We start from the raw sequence: 22903 nt of genomic DNA on the forward strand, positions 1-22903 counted from the left end.
ATCTGCCTGCTAATGCAGAGGACACAGGTTCGAGCCCTGGTCTGGGAGGATCCCACATGCCGCGGAGCAACTAGGCCCGTGAGCCACAACTACTGAGCCTGCGCGTCTGGAGCCTGTGCTCTGCAACGAGAGGTCATGATAGTGAGAGGCCCGCGCACCGCGATGAAGAGTGGCCCCCGCTTGCCACAACTAGAGAAAGCCCTCGTACAGAAACGAAGACCCAATACAGCAAAAATAAATTAATTAATTAATAAACTCCAACTCCCAACATCTTCTTTAAAAAAAAAAAAGATAAACTAAGTCTAAAGTTTCGGCATGCACTGAGTATATTAATATAGTCCCTGAATAGTTTGACGTATTTCATTTTTATTAAAGTTGATCACAATTCCTACTTCAAGATATTCCATCACTTAAGGGAAAAGAAAAGAATTACAGCTGCTGGTAGGGAGTACAAGTTGAATTAATGCAAATTTTAGGAAAAGGATTGAAAATATTTTTCATAAGACAGGCATCTAACAAGATAAATATGTGAGCTTCTTATACTATGTTACCAAAAGGAAAAAGTCCCTGAAAATTTCTTCCGTATAAAAATTCAAGATGAAAACGATCAAAGCCATGTAAACGCAGAATGAACATCAGCGTTTTTGAGAATTAGTAACCTAATCCTGCAAGGGAAATATTAAAAATGTAACATAATAAGAGAAATAGCACCTTTTTAAAAATCAAGTTATCTAAAATGTAAGTTTGCAAAACTATTCTGCACTACAAATCTTCACATGAAATCATTTGAAAAGGAGGTAGTAACACAAAACAAGCAATTCTGAAAAGTTACATGCTGATTGTAAATGCAAAGAATACAGAATAATTAAAGCCAAAATGACACCTACATATCTACAGCAGGCCCAAAGTTCCCTTTCTTTTAAAGTCACACATTTAATAGTGTCTCTAAAACAGGCCAGCAAAGCAGCTTACCTTAATATAAGGGGGAAAATTTTAAGGACATTTTTAAGAATTAAAACATTTTTAGAACTAAAGCATTAGTAGATTATCTTCAGTGTATCTTTCTATTCAACCCATGGACAGAAGCTTTACCATAAGATTTTTGCTATTCAATGGAATTCAGAATAAACTGAGTCTATTTCAGATCATACCCTAAAACGTTTTGTTACCTAAGTACCACAAAGGGATTGTCACAAGATGATTTTTTATTAGATGATTCCACGGTATAGAGCAGCCTTTTTCAGCCAGAGTTCTGAATGTAACAGACACAGTGTTACCATCAGATTCAATGTTACTATGTTTTTTTACAAGTGAGGCCAAGTATATATATACATTCTTTCTAATCCCTTAAAATCCTTACAATTGAAAAGTTTGACCTTGAGTAATTAATTCAAATAAAAATAAACTTGCTTAGGAGTATAATTTCAGTGGCCTAAACATATTTCCAAAGAATATTTTCCAACTGTGACACATACTTGAATATTTTGGGCTTTTTATATGACTACTTCATCTAGATCAAAAGATTTACCATAGCAAGCTATGTCTATGTTTCCAAAAATTGTTATTAATCAAAAATGCTACCTTATAACTTAAGAGAAATAGACCTTGGGTTCAAGAAATGCTAATACATTATTAACAGTTATTATAATTCTGTATTTAGTTTCATTTATAAATATCACTGGCAGGCATCATAATATTAAATCATTAAACTAATTTCTAAATATTGATTTCAAAAGCTTTGAACATATGTTGCAAAAAAAATTTAGTAGAACTTATTTTTAGTTTAAAAACTAACAAAAGTTGTTTTTCCAGGTAATACACCCAATTATTTGTTTTTATGATCATCACCTACCCAGGAGTTGATAATAAACACTTGCATAGTTCTTGGAGAAAACGGACCTGGCACAATCTGAAGGCAAATATTGGCAAATACCGCATGTCCCAAGTTATAGTTGAAGAAATAACACAATCCGCGATCTTTCATGAAGCTGTTTATTCTTATTATTAAAACTTGGACTCAAGTAATCCTGGTTATTCTGGAAAAGGCACCTTGTTGTAGGGATCATTTAATCATCCTTTTCGACAATCACCTCTCCGTGAAGCACCTTTCTTCTCTGACGTAACATATGAAAGTAGAGTTGTGGAAACACTTAATTGAAAAAAGAAAACAGAGAAGGTAAGCTATGGTTGGAAATCTTTTATACTTGAAACCTCTTAAACATGGCGGCCTTTGAAAGCAAGCACATCATATACAGTTGCTACCACCCCCTAATATTTACAGTGTTCAGGGTAAGTGTACAAATGGAGGGCCACATACCAGATGCCTAAATATTTTAATGCCATCACCTGTCAGTCTTCTCAGCAAACTTAAATATTTTGATAAATATCTCTTCATAATGACTTGGAAGGCCATGTCTGATTTAGAATTCTATAACTCTTCGGAACACCGTGCCGGAACAGTGCTGCACACGGAAAGCTGCCCCACCTGGCCCCTTCTCTCCACTCCATCGGCTGTCCTGTACCATGAGGGGTCTCGTGAACATCTGTGTGGATGTCCAAGGCCACACAGCCCAGCTGCATCCACCCCCTTCACAAACAGCTGCCCCCTGATCTCAGGGATGTGTACACAGGTAACGGTGCTATAACCCCCAGGAGAACAGACTGGGGAAGAGAGCTATGCAGTCTAGATGCGTGCTCAGTGCCACCTGGGTTGCAAATTCCACGGTCCCAGGTTTCCAGGATGTGATCTGAAGGAAGGGGGTCCTGTGTGGAGTGGTGACCAGCAGTGAGCCAGGACACGGCCCTCTACCTAAAACTGGGCCCAGAGCAAAACCCCTCTTGGCTGGGCATAAGGGTGGTCTGGTACACACACACAAATATATATGTATTAGGTCAGTTAGACAAATGGTCATCCACCCTGTCAAACTTGGAGAATGATTTTGAGCCAATTTGAACCAGTACTTTAAGTTATAGGGTAAATGTTGGTGCATGAACAAATTAACATCAGCTACAAACAAGTATACAAATATCTCTGAAAACGATGAACGGAATAGCCAAAACTAATGAACCTAATGACAAAACAAGCTTTGAATATTTTGCTTAGGCAACTGTGGTAACTACTTCTTGAACTTAGCTCAAATGGAGCCAACATGCATAAAAGATTTTATTTTTTTTTAGGTATCCAACCTTCATTAATGTAACCATCATATTATACCTAAGGGCCTAAATATATTCAGGCCATATAGACTTAAAGCGATTTTTGCAAATACTTCTATAACATCTTGAGTAGTTTAGTAGAAGTATGGGCTTGAGTTCAAACCTTGATCTTATTCACTAGCTGAGCGATTTTTAAAGCAATTCACTTAACCTCTCTAATCTCTAATGGCCCCATTGATAAATGAGAACTAAAAGGACTTCTTTTGAGCACTAAGTGCTCAAAATGTACTTTTATACTTGTAATTAGCAAAGGATTTAATAAGCAAAGTAGAATTAGTTGCTATTACTACTAATACTAATAATCAGGTGGAAAACACCCCCCTGGCTGGCTGATCCTCCAGCAGGTGGGGCTCTCAGGTAACTGACAGCCTCCTAAACTGAGAAGCAGCTACTGGCAAAGGCTGGTCTTCATAGGACACCTGAAAATGCACAGTCACAAGTTACTGGTTTGATGGTTTCAAACCATGATCTCTTGGGCCCTGGGTTTCCACAGAGATGCCTCAGTGGCTGTGAGGAAAAAAAGGCAACCCAAGACCTGAACCTGTAACTATGATAGGACAGGTCTGGCTCTGCTCCAGACCTCCAACATTCACTAGATGTTGCGCAAAGCAGGGGAAGAAACAAGTGTCATAGGCACACCACCCCCGAGCCCTCCTGAACTGGCCCTGGTGGATAATCGGAGGAGTCAGGCTGAGATGGGAGAAGATGAGGGGAATAAAATCACTATATGACCATCAAGGCAATTTTGATTTTGGAAAAGCTTAAAAGTTGGAGGTCCCAAGGAAGTGGCCAAATTTTACGTTCATCCTCTTTAGATGAAATTATTTCATATTGCATCAATGTCGATTTTAGATTCTATGAACATTTCTCATTTCTCTTTCCCCCCGCACTGACCCCAGAGTCTCTAACTTTATTGAGGAGGGCAAACAACAGCTTTGCTTTATCTTCATATTTCCTGCTAGTGATTATCAAAATCTGACCTAAAAATATACCACTTTGTATTTAAATGAAATGACTAGAGTCTCACCAATGCATTGCAACTATTGAAAGGTGAGGAGAAATTAGTGGAAAGACTGAGTTATTCAAAATATTTTAAGAAAAGCAGCTTTTTTATTATTTTCTAGTACACAGGGCAACACACATAAGACTAACAAGTACTCCTGGATGATCTCTCCAAGTATGTGTTTAATGAATAGAAATGACCTTAGATTTTCTTGGATAAAATGTTCATGTTCAGATACATAATTCTAAATGCTTTCAAAGAGTTCACTGCAGGCTTTATCTTTTCTTTAAAAACATAAATCATACTAAGCCTATTTTTAAGTGATTTTGAGAAGGCAATCATTTGTGTGTTAATTTACTTACCTTTTTTTCTCACAACTCACCCTTCAGTTATTTCAAATTATGAATACATGTGGCACTGAACGGAGGTTTTGATGTATTTTTAAGACATTATTTTTCCTTGTTTATTAATCTGGCATCTTATGACATCTTTTGAAAAACTTTGACAGCATATGCTAAATCAAAGTATAATACTAATAGAGACATACTTACATGGTATATACGAGGCCATGGTTATAAGAAGAAAATAATAGTAGTCAAAGGAGACATTGTATTTATTGGGAAGTCTTATTGAGAACATTCCTGTTTTCTTCACATATGGTAAGGCAGCGTATATTGTAAGAAGTTCACCAGCAACTCCAACAGGATATAAGATGATAAAAAAATTATATCTGGAGAAAGAAAAACCTGACAATTACTTTCTAGAATAATTATTGGATTTTATATCATGATTCTTTTGCTACTACTTTATTTAAGCTTAAAAATTCTCCTTTCTATACATACTTATATTAACCTCACGTAACAAGGTTAATTTTTTTTCACTTTAATCATTTGCTTATTAATTTAATGATCATCGTTTTTTTTTCTTATAGTAGTTTCCATTTTAAGTGGCAAGATCTTAATAAAGTAAGAAGTCAACTTACTTTATAGAACTGAAATAACAATACATTTTAAAGTCAGTGACTGATTGATGCAGTTTTTAAAGTATAATAAAGTATACAAGTATTATAACTATTATAGTGTATTGTAAAGTAAATGTAAGCATTGTAAGGCATTGTAAAAGTAACTGCTTTGACACCTGGAATCATACTGATTTTTTTTTTTCCCTGCAGCTAGTCATTTGTTGATCAAATGCTGTGTTTTTAAAAAAGACCAGTTATGATCCTAATTTTATATCTAAATCTTGAAATTGCCAAAGTTGTTGTTTGGAGACATTTGGAAAACGCTTTGTGGTTACTAATTAAAAGAATGACTGTTTTAGAAAACTGATAAAACCACCTGAAGTATCAGTAACTACTAAGGAACATACTGCCTAAAACTGTTTTCATGACAAAACAAGGAAGACAGGTCGTTTCCTGAATTTGCACATTAAAGGAAGAGTCAGCTTGCTTAAGAGAGAGCTGAGAAAGTTCTAGTCAAAATCCAAGTCCCAGTTTGTTCATTTGGATTGCGGACCATCCTCCAACACAGAGCGGGGCCAGCATCACTTCCACCTACAGTTAGAGGAACACTGCACAAGTGTCCACTAGTGGACCCGCAGGACAGCCTCAAGCGCCCAAGGTAATGACATTTCTTAAGAGTTCCCTTATTCCTATGTGCCAAGGATATGCAAGGACAAGAGGGGACAGAGGGGGGCAGAATTATTTGCCAAAATAGATGAACTGGTAAAGAAAGAAAATGATCCTTCTACTGTCCCTCTGTGTCCCCTCCTTGCCTTGTGCATGGCCTGCTTCCTCACCAGCCTGGTGTAGTTCTGTGTGTATTATTTAAATCAATTTTTTCCAACCTCGATTTCCTACCTCAATTTAAAAGTACATAACTGGGCATTTTATATTCCCTTAAGTAAGACATTCAAACCTCTTAAATTTTTTTTTTTAACTTTATGTGACTTTCAGATAATTTTTTGGGGGGTAAGATTGTTCTTTATTTTATTTTATTTATTTATTTTATTTAATTTTTTTTTTGCGGTACGCGGGCCTCTCACTGTTGTGGCCTCTCCAGTTGCGGAGCACAGGCTCCGGACGCGCAGGCCCAGCGGCCATGGCTCACGGGCCCACCCGCTCCGCAGCATGTGTGATCCTCCCGGACCGGGGCACAAACCCGTGTCCCCTGAATCAGCAGGCGGACTCCCAACCACTGCACCACCAGGGAAGCCCAAGATTGTTCTTTAACTGAAAAAATATCACACTAAGTATAAACTAGGTTAAAGCCTTAAAGACGTGATTATTTTTAATGAAATGGGAAACAATTACACAATTTATTTGACTTTACTTGCACTTTGAAAAGGCTCTATGTCACCAACTCTCTAAGTTCTGATGGCAGCATGACAGATTTAACTACTTATTCAGAAAGAGACGTGATGTTTCCTTACAGATTCCCAATTGTCATCAAAAATTTTCTGAAGGGACTGCATTTTTGAAATTAAAATGGAAATCAATATGAAAACATAACATTATGCATTTATCTATTCAGTGGGCTTTTCTAGGAACATGTCTGGCAGATAAATAGAATCAAAGTATATTCAAACCATCAAAGCAGGGCAACTCTATAAATAAGAAGCCATTTTTAAGCTTTACTTGAGAATAGCTTCAACACTGGAACATAAATATAAATGTTATTTTAGGTTATTTAATGGGGTTGGCAAATATACAGCTGGTTGGGATCTTTAAGATTCTTGACATGAAACATGATTATTCACGATTATGCTTAACTGACGTGATGTGTTATGTTAACATGTGCATTTCAAAGTTGAAAGATTTTATAGTAACCTGCTTAACATTAAGGCAATTGACAAAGGATTTCTAACAGCAAATTTAAACATGCAATGGTAGAGTTTGGAACTTTTCCAGAAATTCAAGACATGCAAATGCATTCTAAAAGGCGGGCAAAGCATTAGAGACCATTATCTCCCGCAAACAAATTTTATAAATACAGCAAATAAAAAGAGACCATATTATGAATTAGTATTTTCAAAGGTGCTAGAAGTCTGAAAGACGGAGGTCATTCAAAATGGCATGAGATGCATTCTGGGATTAGAATCCAGCTACATTCCAAACTGCCAATTTTGCCAAACACTTATAAATGGTAGTGCAACCTTCTTATGACAGACGAAACGTTTAAGCTCCAACTATAATTTTGAAGTATTTTGTCATATTCAAAATGGTAAGCCACAAATATCTAAAAAAGAGCTAGAGAATATAAAAACGTTTGAAAGGGTATATAGTATAATTAAGAGTGATAATCCTTTGTAGGGGGAATATAGACAATTTAAAAGGTTTTTATTCTTTTAGGTTATTTATATATACTAATTTATTATATTTGAACATGTATAATATGAGTTATTTAAAAAGGAGTAATTAATAAAAAATGTTAGGCCTTTTGTATAAGGGGAGCAAAAACAAGTCTGACACTAGTTATGAATTACCTTTATAAGCTAGCTATGAATTAATACAAATATCAGAGTTTTAAAAAATAATGGAAATACGGATATTACATTGTTTTTAATATCACAAAGCAGTATTTATAGCATCAGAAAACTGGGAATAATCTAAATTCTAGCAATATAGAACTGAGTCAGTCATACTATGGAATATTATGCAGCATTAAGATTTAGAGAGCTAGATCTAAATGGACCTGTACTGAGTTAAAAAAAGATCTCCAATATATAAACAAAAATCAAGTATCCTATCCTATTTATTTTTTTTTTTTTAAAGAAGATGTTGGGGGTAGTTTATTAATTAATTTATTTTTGCTGTGTTGGGTCTTCATTTCTGTGCGAGGGCTTTCTCTAGTTGTGGCAAGCGGGGGCCACTCTTCATCGCGGTGCACAGGCCTCTCACTATCGCGGCCTCTCTTGTTGTGTAGCACAGGCTCCAGACGCGCAGGCTCAGCGGCCATGGCTCACGGGCCTAGTTGCTCCGCGGCATGTGGGATCCTCCCAGACCAGGGCTCAAACCCATGTCCCCTGCATTAACAGGCAGATTCTCAACCACTGCGCCACCAGGGAAGCCCCTATTTATGTTTTTAAAAACTCACATCTGTGTGTTCACATTGCTGTTATTAAAACAAAGTCTGATGGTAAACTCCCAACTTTCTCTCTCCAAGGAAAGGGAGTGGGGCTCACGTAGGAGTACAAACAGGAACTTTCCATGTTTATTCTATATACTAAAACTATTTGAGATTTTTTCACAATGAAAGCATATTACTTTTGTAGCTTAATAAAAATTTTGACACATGAAGATATTGTCAAATTCTTTTATTCTACCTATGTGGGATACCTATCTATATATCTATCTACCTACATATCTTATCTATCTTATCTACCGTATCTATCTATCTAATTTACCTATCTACATAGACATATATGGGATAGACGTTTCTTAACACAACTGCTCCCCTGCATTTCTTACCACCTGGCATTTCTCACACCTGTTAGTTGTTGTATTTTCTGTCCCTTCCATCTTGAGAGGACAGAGATTTTGTTGCACTCACACCTGCACCTCAGGTATGCAGTAGGTACACAGCATATGTCATTGTTATTATTGTTATTTCAACTCTAAGTGCAACATGGAGAATGAAATGAACAAATCTATGCTGGTTTGGGATTTGTTCTCCAAAGGGCACAAATAATAAGTTGTTTTTATGATAACTTTGTAAAATACCAGCTGCTCAAAGAACGCATACTTTAAAAAGGACGGAACATCTTCTGCTTTAAAAACTGTTGCTTTGGGAGGGCTATGTTTAGAACCCTTGAAATATAAATTTTGTCCTCATAACAAACAATACAATTTCAAATAAGGGTGACTTTTTTGTTTGTTTGTTTGTTGTTGTTCTGGCCGTGCCATGCGGCATGTAGGATCTTAGTTCCCCGAGTTCCCTGACTGGGGATCAAACCCGTGCCCCCTGCAATGGAAGCAAGGAGTCTTAACCACTGGACCGCCAGGGAAGTCTCTAAGGGTGACTTTTTAAAATGTCTGTCTCTGCTACTATATACACACACAAAAAAGTTGACACTGTACATATAAGATACTAAAACTTGTGGATACTAGGTGGAATATTAAAGTAATTTAAATCAATAACTGATTGATGTAAGGGCCACTTTTAGCAATTACAAGAACAGTATGTATTTAATTCAATGAAAGTCTGTCGTGTTAAAATAATGTCTATGCACTGGAAGTTTCAAATAATTTCTTTAATATGTATTTTGTTACTAAAGCTTGCCTATTTTAAAAGTTTATTTTTAGTGTTTTAGCTTATTTTCCTAACTTTGTTTTGTAGAATAAAAACCTTGTGAGTTGTCAAAAAAAAAAATTTAAGTCAATCAAACAAAATGCCATATTTTTGGCCAAGAGTTGATTTAACGTAATTCCAAAGATGTATATCTTGCTTTCAAGGAAAAATGAATGACCGACTCAGAGGCTAAGGACACTAACGTAGTTTGTCTGGCATTGCTTTCACTCAAGATATATGTTAATATGATTGTTGCCTGGTCATTAAATTAAGCCTTTAGAATGCAAGGTATAACACTGCTGATTTCAAAAACAGCAGCCTCCTGGCAACACAGGGCTAAGACACACATTTTAATTCTCTGTGTTAGCTCAGCACACAAAACACGCATGCGCAGGACCGAGAGCAACTAAACTGCAAGACATCGTCGCCACCTGGCCCATTTAACGAAGTATGGCAAGTGGTCAAGAAGACTGAATGTGTAGAAGGAATAGCGAGTGATCTCTGTCACCGTCCACGCGACCAGAAAAAGCACCACACTCTCCTCATTCTGGATCTGCAGAATTACAGAGAAAGCCACAGCGTTGTTTAACCCTGAACTTCTTTCTCCACGAAGATATTTTCTGTTTATTATTTGGTACGTGCCTTTTATTATAACAGAGAGCTAGGGTTAGACAGATGCAATACAGAAAACGCAATGCAGTCACCATTAATAAGTCTTTACAAACACGCGATTTAAATGTGCTCTAAGCACAGGAATGGTCACATTTCCATTGGGTTCTCTGTCTCACCCTTCACTCCAGCCAATAACTCAACCATCCCAGGACAACATCAGCCCCTCAAAACCAGTCTGGGAACAATCTGACCCTCGGACTTTCTGTTGGTCGTCAAATCACACCCATCCTACTGCAGCACTAACTCCCGAATCTGCCCACTCACTGCAGCCCTGCTACCACGGTGTCAATTTAGGACCTGATCACCTCTCATGCAGAATGCTGTCACAGCCCCCTATGCAGTGTCCACTTCAGAGGTGGACGTTTTCTCTTAAAAGCAAAACACAGAAGCAAACCAACAGAAACAAAATTGGAAGGTGCTAGTCCCGGGATTTAAAAGCTTCATGGCTTCCCCACTGCTTAACAGGAGGAAAGGGTAAAACCCTCCCACCTGAGCATGATGTTCAAGGATCTTTACAGCTGGAGCTCAGAAATCTTGACTTCTTGTGCAACGACTCAACCCCACCCCCAGCTCTCTCTGGGAACACAAAACTTTGTATTATTTCCAGAATATGCTCTGAATGTGTCTTAACACACGCCATTCCCTCTAATTATCAATAGAATGCTCCTCCCTTTTTATTTTTTTATAAATTTATTTATTTATTTTTGGCTGTGTTGGGTCTTCGTTGCAGTGCACGGGCTTCTCATCGCGGTGGCCTCTCTTGTTGCAGAGCACGGGCTCTAGGTGCGTGGGCTTCAGTAGTTGTGGCCCGCGGGCTCTAGAGCGCAGGCTCAGTAGTTGTGGCTCGTGGGCTCTAGAGTGCAGCCTCAGTAGTTGTGGCCCGCGGGCTCAGTAGTTGTGGCGCACGGGCTTAGTTGCTCTGCGGCATGTGGGATCTTCCCAGACCAGGGCTCGAACCCGTGTCCCCTGCATTGGCAGGTGGATTCTTAACCACTGCGCCACCAGGGAAGTCCCTGAATGCTCCTCCCTTTATCAATACTTCCCATGGAAAACCCTCTCTCACCTTTAAGATCCAGGTAACCACCACGGCCTCTGGAAAACTTGTCCCAAACCCCTTCCTCTCACCCTGAGCAGTTACGTGCTCCCCTTCCTTGTTCTCACAGTTCTGTGTTCATATCTGTATTATAACACTTGCCAATTTCTATCAGGATTTGTCTGCCAAACGCTTGTATATCTACAGCACTCAGCTGATACACTCCTTCCTCGGGGAAGCCTTCCTTCACTCCCTAAGTCAGGCCAAGTCTGCCGGTTACTGCAATCCACACTGGCCTCTTGTTTCAAAGCACTAACACTAGTAAAATCAAACAATTACTTCTGCAACAACTTGTGCACCATCTCTCCCAATTCCAGGCTCCGTGAGGTGGGAACCATACGTGTATTATAAATAGCCAGATTCCCGGCACAGCGTCAGGAACAGAATAGGCGCGTAATTCATACTTGTTGAGTGACTCAACATCTGTAGGGCTGCCCCCTACTCCCCGATGGTCAGTACCCCTGACAGCTGAGACTGACTTATTCATTTCTGTAAATCCCGAAGTAAGCACAGTGCCAGGGGTATAGAATGCACTCAATACATGCTGGTTGAATTAATTAAAGATGGGTGGAAAGATGCCCATGAGATACCACTGTTGGAGAAGATTAAACAGTAAAACCAAGGAAGAGATTTTCTGTAATATAAAAAAGAGGCGAAAGGGATAAATTGGAAGACTGGGATGGACACATATATACCACTATATATAAAATAGATAACTAATAAGGATCTACTGTATAGCACAGGGAACTCTACCCAATACTCTGTAATGGCCTATATGGGAAAAGAATCTTAAAAAAAAAGAGTGGATAGGGACTTCCCTGCTGGTGCAGTGGTTAGGAATCGCCTGCCAATGCAGGGGACACGGGTTGCAGCCCTGGTCCGGGAAGATTCCACATGCCACGAAGCAACTAAGCCCATGCGCCACAACTACTGAGCCTGCGCTCTAGAGCCTGCAAGCCACAACTACTGAGCCCATGCGCCACAACTACTGAAGCCTGCGCTTCTAGAGCCTGTGCTCCGTAACAAGAGAAGCCACCGCAATGAGAAGCCTGTGCACCGCAACAAAGAGTAGCCCCCATTCGCTGCAACTAGAGAAAGCCCGCGCGCAGCAACGAAGACCCAACGCAGCCTAAAATAAAAAAATTTTTTTTAATTGGAAAACCCCAATTTATATGGCTATAAAAATGCCAATTTTTGGTTTTGCTGGTGTTTCAAAGCCATTCTACGAACGCACTAAGTCAACGTACAATCACACTTACATCCAAACCCAACCTTTCTTTGGCCAAGGGTTCTGCTTCCTGAAATACAGTTAACACTTTGGATTCCTATTAATAAGAAAGCTTTCCCGCAGGCTCAAGTAGACGAAGTGTTGTGTCACTTACTGGTTTTATACTGTGAGTAACGAGCCACACCATAAAGATTCTTGAACTCACTTGGACCCCAGCCACAAGCACAGAAGTAGGCACAATTCCTTAAAGAAAAAAACAAGTCAACCACTGCCCGAAATGCCATCTATGCCAAACATAAAAATTAAATCAAAAACTCACCAATTAAACAGTGGACTATCTGTAAGCAAACACACAAAAAATCACATGTCAATAGCATACAACATAAAATAAATTCCTGTCATCGTTGGTTTTAAATGCATCTGTAGGGAGTAAATGATCAGCAAAATAAGGCTAATTTTGCTCCACTGATATATTTTCAAATAAATATGGCAGTGATAGATAAACAGCGTCGTTGAAAACTTACCTCAAGCAAGGCAAATGTCTGGAAAAATTTAAGTGTCTTCTGAATACTTCTATATAAACCTTTGTGTGTTCCTTTTTCCATATAAAAACGTACCATGGCAATAGCTAGTACCAGCCACCTAGAGAAAGTAAAAGCATTTTATAAAATTCTGTCACAACGAATTCCACTGAATCCTGTAAGGAAATGTCATAATTTATACAGTAATAACATGTATGTGTTATTATGCTCTCAGTTCATTATTCTATTTTAAAAACCCATAGGAAGAAATGACAAACATCGTTTTTACATCGACTCTTCAAGGGAATAAAGAGAACATACTCGAGATCAACTACATACAAATGTCAAACACTGTGCATTGCATTTTTGGTCTCAGCAGATAAACTGACGGACTGAAGGAATAGGTTTCTGTACCAAAAATGAAGTTATTATAAAGCATTTAATAATTATATAAAAATTTGAGGTAAAAAGCTGTGTGTGTATAAATATGTATTTTATACAAATATATAGTATATATTTATATGTAATTATAGGTAACAATTTTGAATGAGAATCATTAATTAACACATTTATCATTTTCTCTAAATAAAAACAATTGTGGTACCACAGAAGGGACACATATAGAAGGTCAGACATAAGCCTGCTTTTAAACAGTGTGTTTTAAAACTAGTGGTTACCAAGGGGGCGAGAGCAGGGGGGAGGGGCAAGACAGGAGCAGGTGGTTAAGAGATACAAACTAGTATGTATAAAATCAATAAGCAACTAGGATATATTGTACAGCACAGGGAAATATAGACATTGTGTCCTAATAACTTCAAGTAGAGTATATTCTACAAAAATACTGAATCTCTATGTTGCACACCTGAATCGACTATACTTCAATTGAAAAAAAAGTTTGTTTTCGAAAAAGAAAAAATACATATGTCCCCTCCCCCCTTTTAACTTACACTTGGACATTAAATATAGTTGCTGTGAATTAATGGCACTTAAAAACAGAAGCTACACCTGTGGAGACCGCCTTTGTCACCCGGGTACTCAATCTCCAAGAGTCACTGATGAGAGGTAACGTTTTTTTCCAGTTTCCTTTGCAATTACAAAAGCACTTTGAAGTTTAAAAAAGTTGCGTCTCCTGTAACTTTTAAAACTCCTTAATAATACACCCATGGAAATGAATAGCTACCCCAGGCTTTTGAAAACAGTGGTCTCCAAAGTGTCTAGTTAAATGAATTTATGAACTATAAAATTTATAATAATTTTATACAGTTTAAACTTTTTAATTAAAGAGAACTCAATAAAATAGACAAATGGCTTAAAGGTGCCTGTAAAGAAACGAGCGACTGAGTGGGGGTGAAAATGCAGACTCAGTCAAACAGCAAGAAAACAGCAGAGAGGCACTCAGCCCCGAGAATCTCTTCTCCTCAGCACACCATGAGGTTAAAAACAATGACCTTTAGTGAGATATGACAAGGAATCAGGCAAGTGCCGGAAACCACCACAAAGACCTTTGAAATGTAGAAGTATTAAGGATAATAACAACAATGATAATGATAGGTACACTTTCAGAATGCTTTCAATGTTCCAGACACTGTCTTATATGCATATTTAGTATATTAATATTTCTTCCTCACAATAACCCCATGAGGTAGTGACTACTACTCTCCTATTTCACTGCTGTGGAAATAGGCAGAAAGGGCCCTATAGCCAGTCAGCTGGGACCTCAACTCACCACTCATCTCACAGTCTACGCTCTTGAACTACTCTGCTGTACTGGTCTGGCTCTAAGCATATACTGTGCCTTGGGATATTAGCTAATCATAATAATTCATGTATTTAAATTATAAGTAATTTTTAAAGTTATACAGAATGTTATGCTCAAATATTTTAACTGATAGTAGTACGCTATCAAGAAAGTTTGAAAGCCACTGTTTTATACGAAACAATCACCATGCAGAGATATCCTGCGACTTACCCTAAGGCTCAGAGTAAGTAAGTTAATGGTGGAGGTCGCCTAACCCTCACTGCTCTTCCCTTCCTACTGCACCATGGCTTTTACTGGATTCACCTCACAGTTCCATCCCGCATTAGAGCCAACACTCAACCCTGTGCTGGGATAATCTGAGTGTGCTAATCTGGATAATGTTTTAGGTACCTTCCAGGTTTAAAATGTTCTGATTTCATTATCCTCAATTCCAAGTCCTTACACTACTTCTAACAAGAAAACAAAAAGTTTAATGTTTTCATTCACATTTTCCCATATACTTGTCTTTTCTTTTAGACAAATCCAAATCAGATTTTTACCAAAGACCGATTTAAGAGGTAACTGTTAACCTACCAAAGGATTCATCAAAAGATTAATTTAGATGGCAAGTTTTCTACATTTTTAAAGGCATGATATAAAAATCCATGCATTTTAACAGTATAACAAATTTTACTGTTTTCCCATAGGTGGCAGTATTGTACCAGCTAGTACAGTATAACAATACTATCCCCACTCACCTGTTGGAAATAAAAGAAATTAACACTCTGGGGTTAGAAAGGACCATGGAACTATCTATACTAACCTCTCATCTGTTTTTTGGTAAATATGGCCAGGAACTCATCTGAACTAACCCGTGCTCACTTCCTAAGCCCCCCCCCCCCACCCACCCAATCACAAAGGGTGAGAATCAAAGTCTCTCTTGAGGGCTCTACATTCAGCTAACGTTGGGTTTCCTCTATCCGTCAGTTTAGTAACTGTAATTTTAAAAATTTCCCAAAGCGACAGGAGTGTCTACAATTAGGAATTCTTTTTTGGACAGTTTTTTTAAAAAAAAATGCCAGACCTAATGATTGCCTAAATATGAACCCAAATAGACACTATCAGTCCTTGACAAAACACTCTCTTTGGAAAATATAAACATGTGTTCCGCATGTAGGTTTCTCACTTGCTTAATTCATTTATTCATTCATTCATCTTCAGGATCAATACAGGACAGGTACTGTGCTAGGTGCTGGGGAATTAGGGATAAACAAGACATAGTTCTGGCCTCAAGGAAATCTTAAGTTACTAAGTGGAGACAGAACACTGCAGCAACGAAAGAGATGTGGCATAACTTCCTAAACACCTTCTAACACTCACTAAATGCCTTCTTCTCATGCCACTATGGCTACAATTACCCTGAAAAATCTTACTGAAGGTGGAGCTCTTCTAGCTGCCTTCTGGGGCTTCTTTTTCTCCTCAGATTTCTTGGAGACCACCTGCTTTTTGAAGAACTTGGTTATCTACACCTATACTTTTTTTTCTTAATTTCAACACCGCTTTAAAAATTTTTTTACAACTTCAAACATATACAAAGGTATAGAGAATGAGTGGTACGATGAACCCCCATTTGCCCACTGCCCTGCTTCAACCAGTATCATCTTATTAACAGTCTTGTTTCATCCAAACCTCTATTCACTTCTTTCCCCACAAGCCTTCCTCCCTGATTATTGTGAATCAAATCTCATACATCCTATAATATGATTCATAAATGCTTAATTATGTATCTCTAAAAGGTTTATTTTTCATAAACATAACCAAAACACCACTACCCCATGTGAAGAACTGAACAATAACTTCTTCAATCACAAAACTTAGAGTCAAGATACAAATGTCCTTAACTGTCTCATAATTTTTTAAAATCATGATTGAAATAAGATTCATACATTGCAATTAGTTGCTATGTGTTTTATGACTCTTTTAAATCTATAGGTTTCACCTCCTTCCATCCATCCTCATCTCTCCTCCCCTCTTTCTCGTGAAGTTTATCTGTTGAAGACCCTGAGTGGTTCCTGCAGAGTTACCTGTGGTCTGGGTTTTGCTAACTGGATACCCCCATGTCATTTATTATGTTCTTCTGGCCTCCGTATTTCCTGTGAGTGCGTAGTTAGTTCTAAAGGATTGATCAGACAGATTCACGTTCAAGGTTAATTTCTCCGTTGTGTTGCGTACTTCCCCAGGGAGCCCAAAATTTCTGGCTGTCCCTCTTCGTTGTGATGTTAGCACCGATGGTCATTATCCACATCCATTATTTCGGCAGTTACTGAGAAATGATGATGTTCTGATTTTATCGCGTCTTTTTTTTTTTTTTTTTTTTTGCGGTACGCGGGCCTCTCACTGTTGTGGCCTCTCCCGTTGCGGAGCACAGGCTCTGGACGCGCAGGCTCAGCGGCCATGGCTCACGGGCCCGGCCGCTGCGCGGCATGTGGGATCTTCCCGGACCGGGGCACGAACCCGTGTCCCCGGCATCGGCAGGCGGACTCTCAACCACTGCGCCACCAGGGAAGCCCCGGAGATGATCTTTGACGTTCATACAATCCATACTTCTGTGTGGTGTTCACTGACAACTCTAAACTTCCTTTCCTAGACTACATGCAGACTCGTTTAGTAGCCAACATGTGTTTCAATTTATCACACATAAGGCTCTCATGCCAACAGAGTTAAGCTGAAAGGTTCATAAAAGAAAAAAGCCAGATAAACTGGACTTCGGTAAGATTAGGACCTTCTGCTCTTCGAGAGACATTGTGAAGAGAATGAAAAAGCAAGCCATACCTGATAGAAAATATTTAGAAATCACATATCTGATAAAGGACTTGTATCCAGACTATATAAAGAACTTTCAAAATTCAATAGCTGAAAATCAAACAACAAACCCATAAAAAATGGGCAAAAGATTTAAACAGACCCTATACCAAAAAAAGGTACACAACTGGTAAGTAAACCCATGAAGATGCTCAGGGTCATTAGTCACTAGGGAAATGCAAATTAAAATCACAGTAACACAATACACCACTTAGAAGGTATAAAATTAGGACGACTGACCACACCAAGTGCCGATGAGGATATGTGGCAACCAGAAAGCTCATTCACTGCCCATGGGGATGTACTGTACAACCACTCTGAAAAAAGTTTGGCAGTTTTATAAGAAATCAGCAATGTGGCTACCCTATGACCCAGCCATTCTACTCATAGGTATTTACCCAAGGACAATGAAAGCGTGTGTCCACACAAGACTTGCATACAGACGCTCACCACGGCATCTGTCATAGCCCCAAACTGCAAAGAACCCAAACGTCCATCCACGGATGAAGGAGAAACAAGCTGTGGTAGGTTCATACACGGATCCACCTACCTCAGGAATAAAATATATGTCTGTTACTCAACACTTCAAGAAATGTACGTGCCTGAACCTTGGGTTTGGTGCTCTGCTAATGCAGACTACGTACACTGTGAGGATATCTTAAATAGTTTCCTTCTGCATGACGTGCATTTTTAAATTCACCACTAGGGGTAGGAATTATCCTTTCTAAACACCCACTGTGTGTCCAGCACCCTGCCGACCACTTCATATCCACTACTTCTTAATTCCTTGTAATAACCTAGCAAAGTAGTTGCTTTGCTACCCTGACCGATGAGAAAACCCAGGGTCAGAGAGGTTATGGAACTTACCTAAGGTCACCGAGCTAAAAAGGAGTGAAAACATAACCTTCAATGAACACCTTCCTGTACTGTTTACGGGTTAAAATCCAAACGTGTTAGCGAGGCATGTAAGGCCTGTGCAGTGAGCCAGGTTCCCCAACCATCTTCCTTTCCCAGCCTACATTGCAGGCCCGCTTGCTGTCACCCCAACCGCACGTCAGCATGAGCTGTTCCCTAACTCCTGCTCTTTCCTCATCCCCGCCGCTCAGTTGGAATGCGATGGTCCCCCTCCCCCGCCCAAAGCTTTCTCTGATCCTCCCTACCTGTCTGACTTGACACCTCTGCGGAACACTTACTTCATCCTGTCTTTTATTGCAATCTACAAATGCCCCAGGTAGCACTTCTACAAGGACAGGGCCTAAAATATTTAGCTTTTGTCTCTCGCTTGACCTAGGATAATGCACTAACACATGTGGACTTCAAAAGTGTTTGTAGCAAAGCAAAAGAATTAAAAGAGAGAAAGAAAGAGAGAGAGAGAGAGAGAGAGAGAGAGAAACGCTCACTTTCCTAGTCAAGCATCTGTTGTGAGCAAGTACAATAAAAAATCCTCACATCCTTTAAACTACATTATTACTTAATTAAATTAATTACATCCTGTAGTTCTACTCCAGGAATTCATCCTAAACAACTGATTCAAGAGAAACAAATTAAAGTAAAACATCATTAGAGGCATGATTTAGTCCATTACTGTACCTTAACTCTATTCCCTCTTATGTAACCATGAAAGAGTGTAATTATGGAAACTATGTAGAAATATTTGGTGAAACAGTGAGTGAAAACAGAATATCCTACACAGCAGATACTGTAACTACAATACCCTACAATGTGCATTCATTCACTCAACAAATATTTCTTGAGTGCTTCACGGAGCTGACACTGTTACAGGACGACGCAGACAATAAGCAACAGAACCAATCAGTAGAATTCATTGTACAGTTATACGGTAATAAGTACGATAGAGAAAAATTAAGCAGGCAAGGGGGATAAGGAGTGTCTGTGTGCGGTTTTTGCTATTTGAATGAAGATAGCCACGAAGGCCTCCCTGAGAATGGAGATTTGAGTAAAAATCTGAAGGAAGTAACTCACGTGAGCGATAACAAGGAAAAATGAAAGGCCATGCTAAGCTTATAGAATTAGGCAAGTTCTTTTCTACATTTATGTAAAATTTTAATTCTTAAATATTATTTTGATTGTTTTCAAGACGATTACAAAAAAATTAATAAACCCTCCAAAGCTCTGCTAAAAGAGAAAAACAGAACAAGCAAATGAACAAAAGAACCTTTGCATTAGCAGATGTAAACCAGTATATAGAGAGGATGGATAAACAACAGGGTCCCTCTGCCCCAACCCTCCAATTAAATCGGGAGGCTTTCTTGCATCTCATGCCTATTTCCAGAATTAATCTCACTTGGAATATCTACCCTCTACATATGCAAATCCTATCCCTTCTTCAAATCTCAACACGTTTAGAAAGCCCCCAAAGAGTTAATTATATGGATTATTCCATTTCCGTTCCCCTTGCCTTTTTTTTTTTACATCTTTATTGGAGTATAATTGCTTTACAATGGTGTGTCAGTTTCTGCTTTATAACAAAGTGAATCAGTTATACATATGCATATGTTCCCATATCTCTTCCCTCTTGCGTCTCCCTCCCTCCCACCCTCCCTATTCCACCCCTTGGCAAGGGACCTTCTCAACATAGGCAGGGAGACAAACAACTTTCGGGGAAGCAGTAATTTGCTGAGCCAGGGAGGAAGGTTAGGAATGAAGTGTGAGAACACAGCTGAGAGCACATTTAATTATACTTCAGGTCGGGTAAGAGACCCAGAAAACTTCAGAGGTGGCTTGGCTAGAAGTCACAGCAGAAACACGGGGATTATTACCCAAAGGATGAGCAGCCTGAGCAAAGACGGAGAGAGCCATGAAGATAAAACTGCACGGTGTTTGAGGGCAGAGTTAGTTACAGTAGACTTCAAAAGCAATAAAACTGGAAAGAGGAAATCAGGGAGATATCGCAAAGGGCCTTGAACGACAGACAGCCTAAATCCCTTCCACAACAGTGGAGGCAATGCGGGGTGGGGGGGGGGGGTCACCGAAGGCTTTAAACTGGAGTTACGCATTGACTTTCATTTTTTGAAAAGGTACCTCGGCCTTCAAAAGGGAGAGTGGCCTGGAAAGGAAAGGCACAAGACCAGTTAATAAATGGTGGGCGTCCCCAAAGTGTTTATTAACTGGATGAGACTAGCACAGAGGACAGAGGATATTTTCAGCCTCCAGGGTATCTAAAGGCTGCAGCACACAGTGGGTACTCCATTGTTCTCCAGTAGCTTTGACCCTATTAGTTTTCCCTTTCAAGATTATAAAATTTAGTGAAGTGGAAAGAAGTAGCACGGCTCTGGATTCAGACTGTGCCGAAATCCAAGTCTGACACTTGCTGGTTTGGGGAACTTGAGCAAGTGACTTCACCTATTAGTGCCTCGGTTTTCTAGTCTATCAAATGTAATATCATGCACCCCTCACAGGACTGCAGAGGACCAGAAATGACATACTACACCTAGAGTGACTGACACAGTGCCTAGCGCACAGTGAATCCTCAATAGATACCAATATTTTCATTAACTGTATTTGGTATTAAGCACATAATAAGTACTCAGTACTGTGTCAAATCATTTATTAAATCTTTATCGATCACATTTTTCTATAAGCCCTAGAGAAAGTTAAAGGTATTAAACGTTTCCCCAGATTTGTATAGATTAATAATACTTCATGTGATAACGGGAAAATAACTTTTTTAAACGGCAACGCCATTGAGAAACGCAAGAGCATTTTCCCAGCCGGTTTTGAAAAGCGGTCTACACAAGTCACTGTGACAGCTCTTTGAAGAGAGACAGTCATTGTGTAACCTTAACTTGTAAGTCGTACTCAAAGCCACAAATAAAAGTACGGGGTATCAGTCATGGAGCCAACAAGATGCTGGACACGAGTGCTATGCTCCGATCCGGCAGGGTTTTTAGAAAACCGTCCCAAGTAAGAAGCTCTCGGGAGCACTATTACTTAAAAAACAAAACAAAACAACAACAGCAAAAAACCCCGTAGCGACACGAACAGTTAGGAACACTCTGCCCAACCATCGGCGGCACGAGGACGCACTCCAGGGGCCGGCGGCCGAGGACGCAGGTCTGGGCCCCCGGCCAGACGGCTCCGGGCTCCGGGGTGGCGGGACCCCGGCGTTTCTCCAGCTGCAGCAGCAGCGGCGCCCGCGGCGGCCGGGCCGGAGCCGCCTCCCCGGCGGGGCGGCCCCGCATTCCTGCCCGGGTCTATACTTAACCTCCGGCCCGCGCCCCGCGGCCGCAGCGCACGCCGTGCACCGTATTAGGCAATGCCCCGCGAGCAGGGCCCCGGCGCCCCTGGCCCCCCCGACCACGCTCCATTCAAGCCCGGCGGCGGCTGCAACGCCCCTCCCCCACGGCCACCGCGCCGCGCGCCGCCCCCGCGCCGCGACCACCCCGCCTCCGGGCGCGCCCCCCGGCCCGCCGGCGCCCGGAGCGCGGAACGCCGAGGGGCGGCGGCGCGAGGAGGGCCCCTCGGGGCGCACGTACCCCGCGGTCATGGCGATGTTGTAGAAGGTGAGCCAAGTGGTGGCCAGCAAGCCCCGGCGCCTCCTTTTGCCCGCGGCCTCCCTCTCCTCGCCGGCCTCCGAGGCGCCGCCGTTGGTGCCGTCCTCCTCGCTGGACGCCATGGTGGCCGCGCAGCCGGGGGACGTGGACGAGAGGGGCAGGGGAGCGGGAGGGGTCCGGCCGAGCGCGCCGCTGAAGCGCCGCCGCCCGCTGCCGCCGCCGCCTCCGTCAGGCGCCCCATGTGCCGCGCGTAGGAGCCTCGGCGCCGCCAGCCCGGCCGCCCGCAGGGGGAGGAGAGGGCGTCCCGGGCCACCGCCCCGCCCCCGGCCCGCGGGAGCGCGCGCCGCGCGGGGACCCGGCCGCCGGTCCTGGGCGAGGGGCCGCGCGGGGGTCCCGGGAGCCCCTGGGTGCGAGCTCAAGCTCTGCTCTCGGGGAAACCCATCCGCCTCGCCAGCTGGGGGAGCCTCCTCTTGGAGACAGCCCGGGCGTCTTGGCGCAGACTACGGGCGCCTTGCTAGTTAGTGCCTTGAGCCGAAACGCACCTGGACTTGGCGTGGCCCTGCCCCGCCCAGACTTCTGTAAGATTGTTTCTGGAGGTGGAGAGAGGCCGTGGGATCCTCCTGCCAAAGACTCATTCTTCAGAGCTTCTGGGGAGGAAGCGCCAACTTTTCGCACTGTTTCACTTTTCCCAGCCGGCGGAGCAGGCATGGGGCGGGGGGTGGAATAGGAGTGCCCCACCTGCGTGGATTCCACTGGAGCCAGTGTTCT

The 22903-nt window shown here is 41.1% G+C and overlaps 1 protein-coding gene across 1 annotated transcript; it reads right to left on the reverse strand.

Moving 5' to 3' along the window:
- Positions 1 to 358: 358 nt before the first annotated feature.
- Positions 359 to 22376, reverse strand: HACD1 (3-hydroxyacyl-CoA dehydratase 1). Its single transcript, XM_060003787.1, is given in 8 exon segments — positions 359 to 2149; positions 4771 to 4949; positions 9939 to 10060; positions 12655 to 12743; positions 12820 to 12838; positions 13025 to 13142; positions 22118 to 22310; positions 22313 to 22376. Coding segments are annotated over 8 exon segments (867 nt in total). The 3' UTR covers positions 359 to 2066.
- Between the last annotated feature and the right edge of the window lie 527 nt (positions 22377 to 22903).

The sequence above is a fragment of the Delphinus delphis genome, chromosome 2 (genome assembly GCF_949987515.2).
Source record: "Delphinus delphis chromosome 2, mDelDel1.2, whole genome shotgun sequence".
Classification (NCBI taxonomy): Eukaryota; Metazoa; Chordata; class Mammalia; order Artiodactyla; family Delphinidae; genus Delphinus; species Delphinus delphis.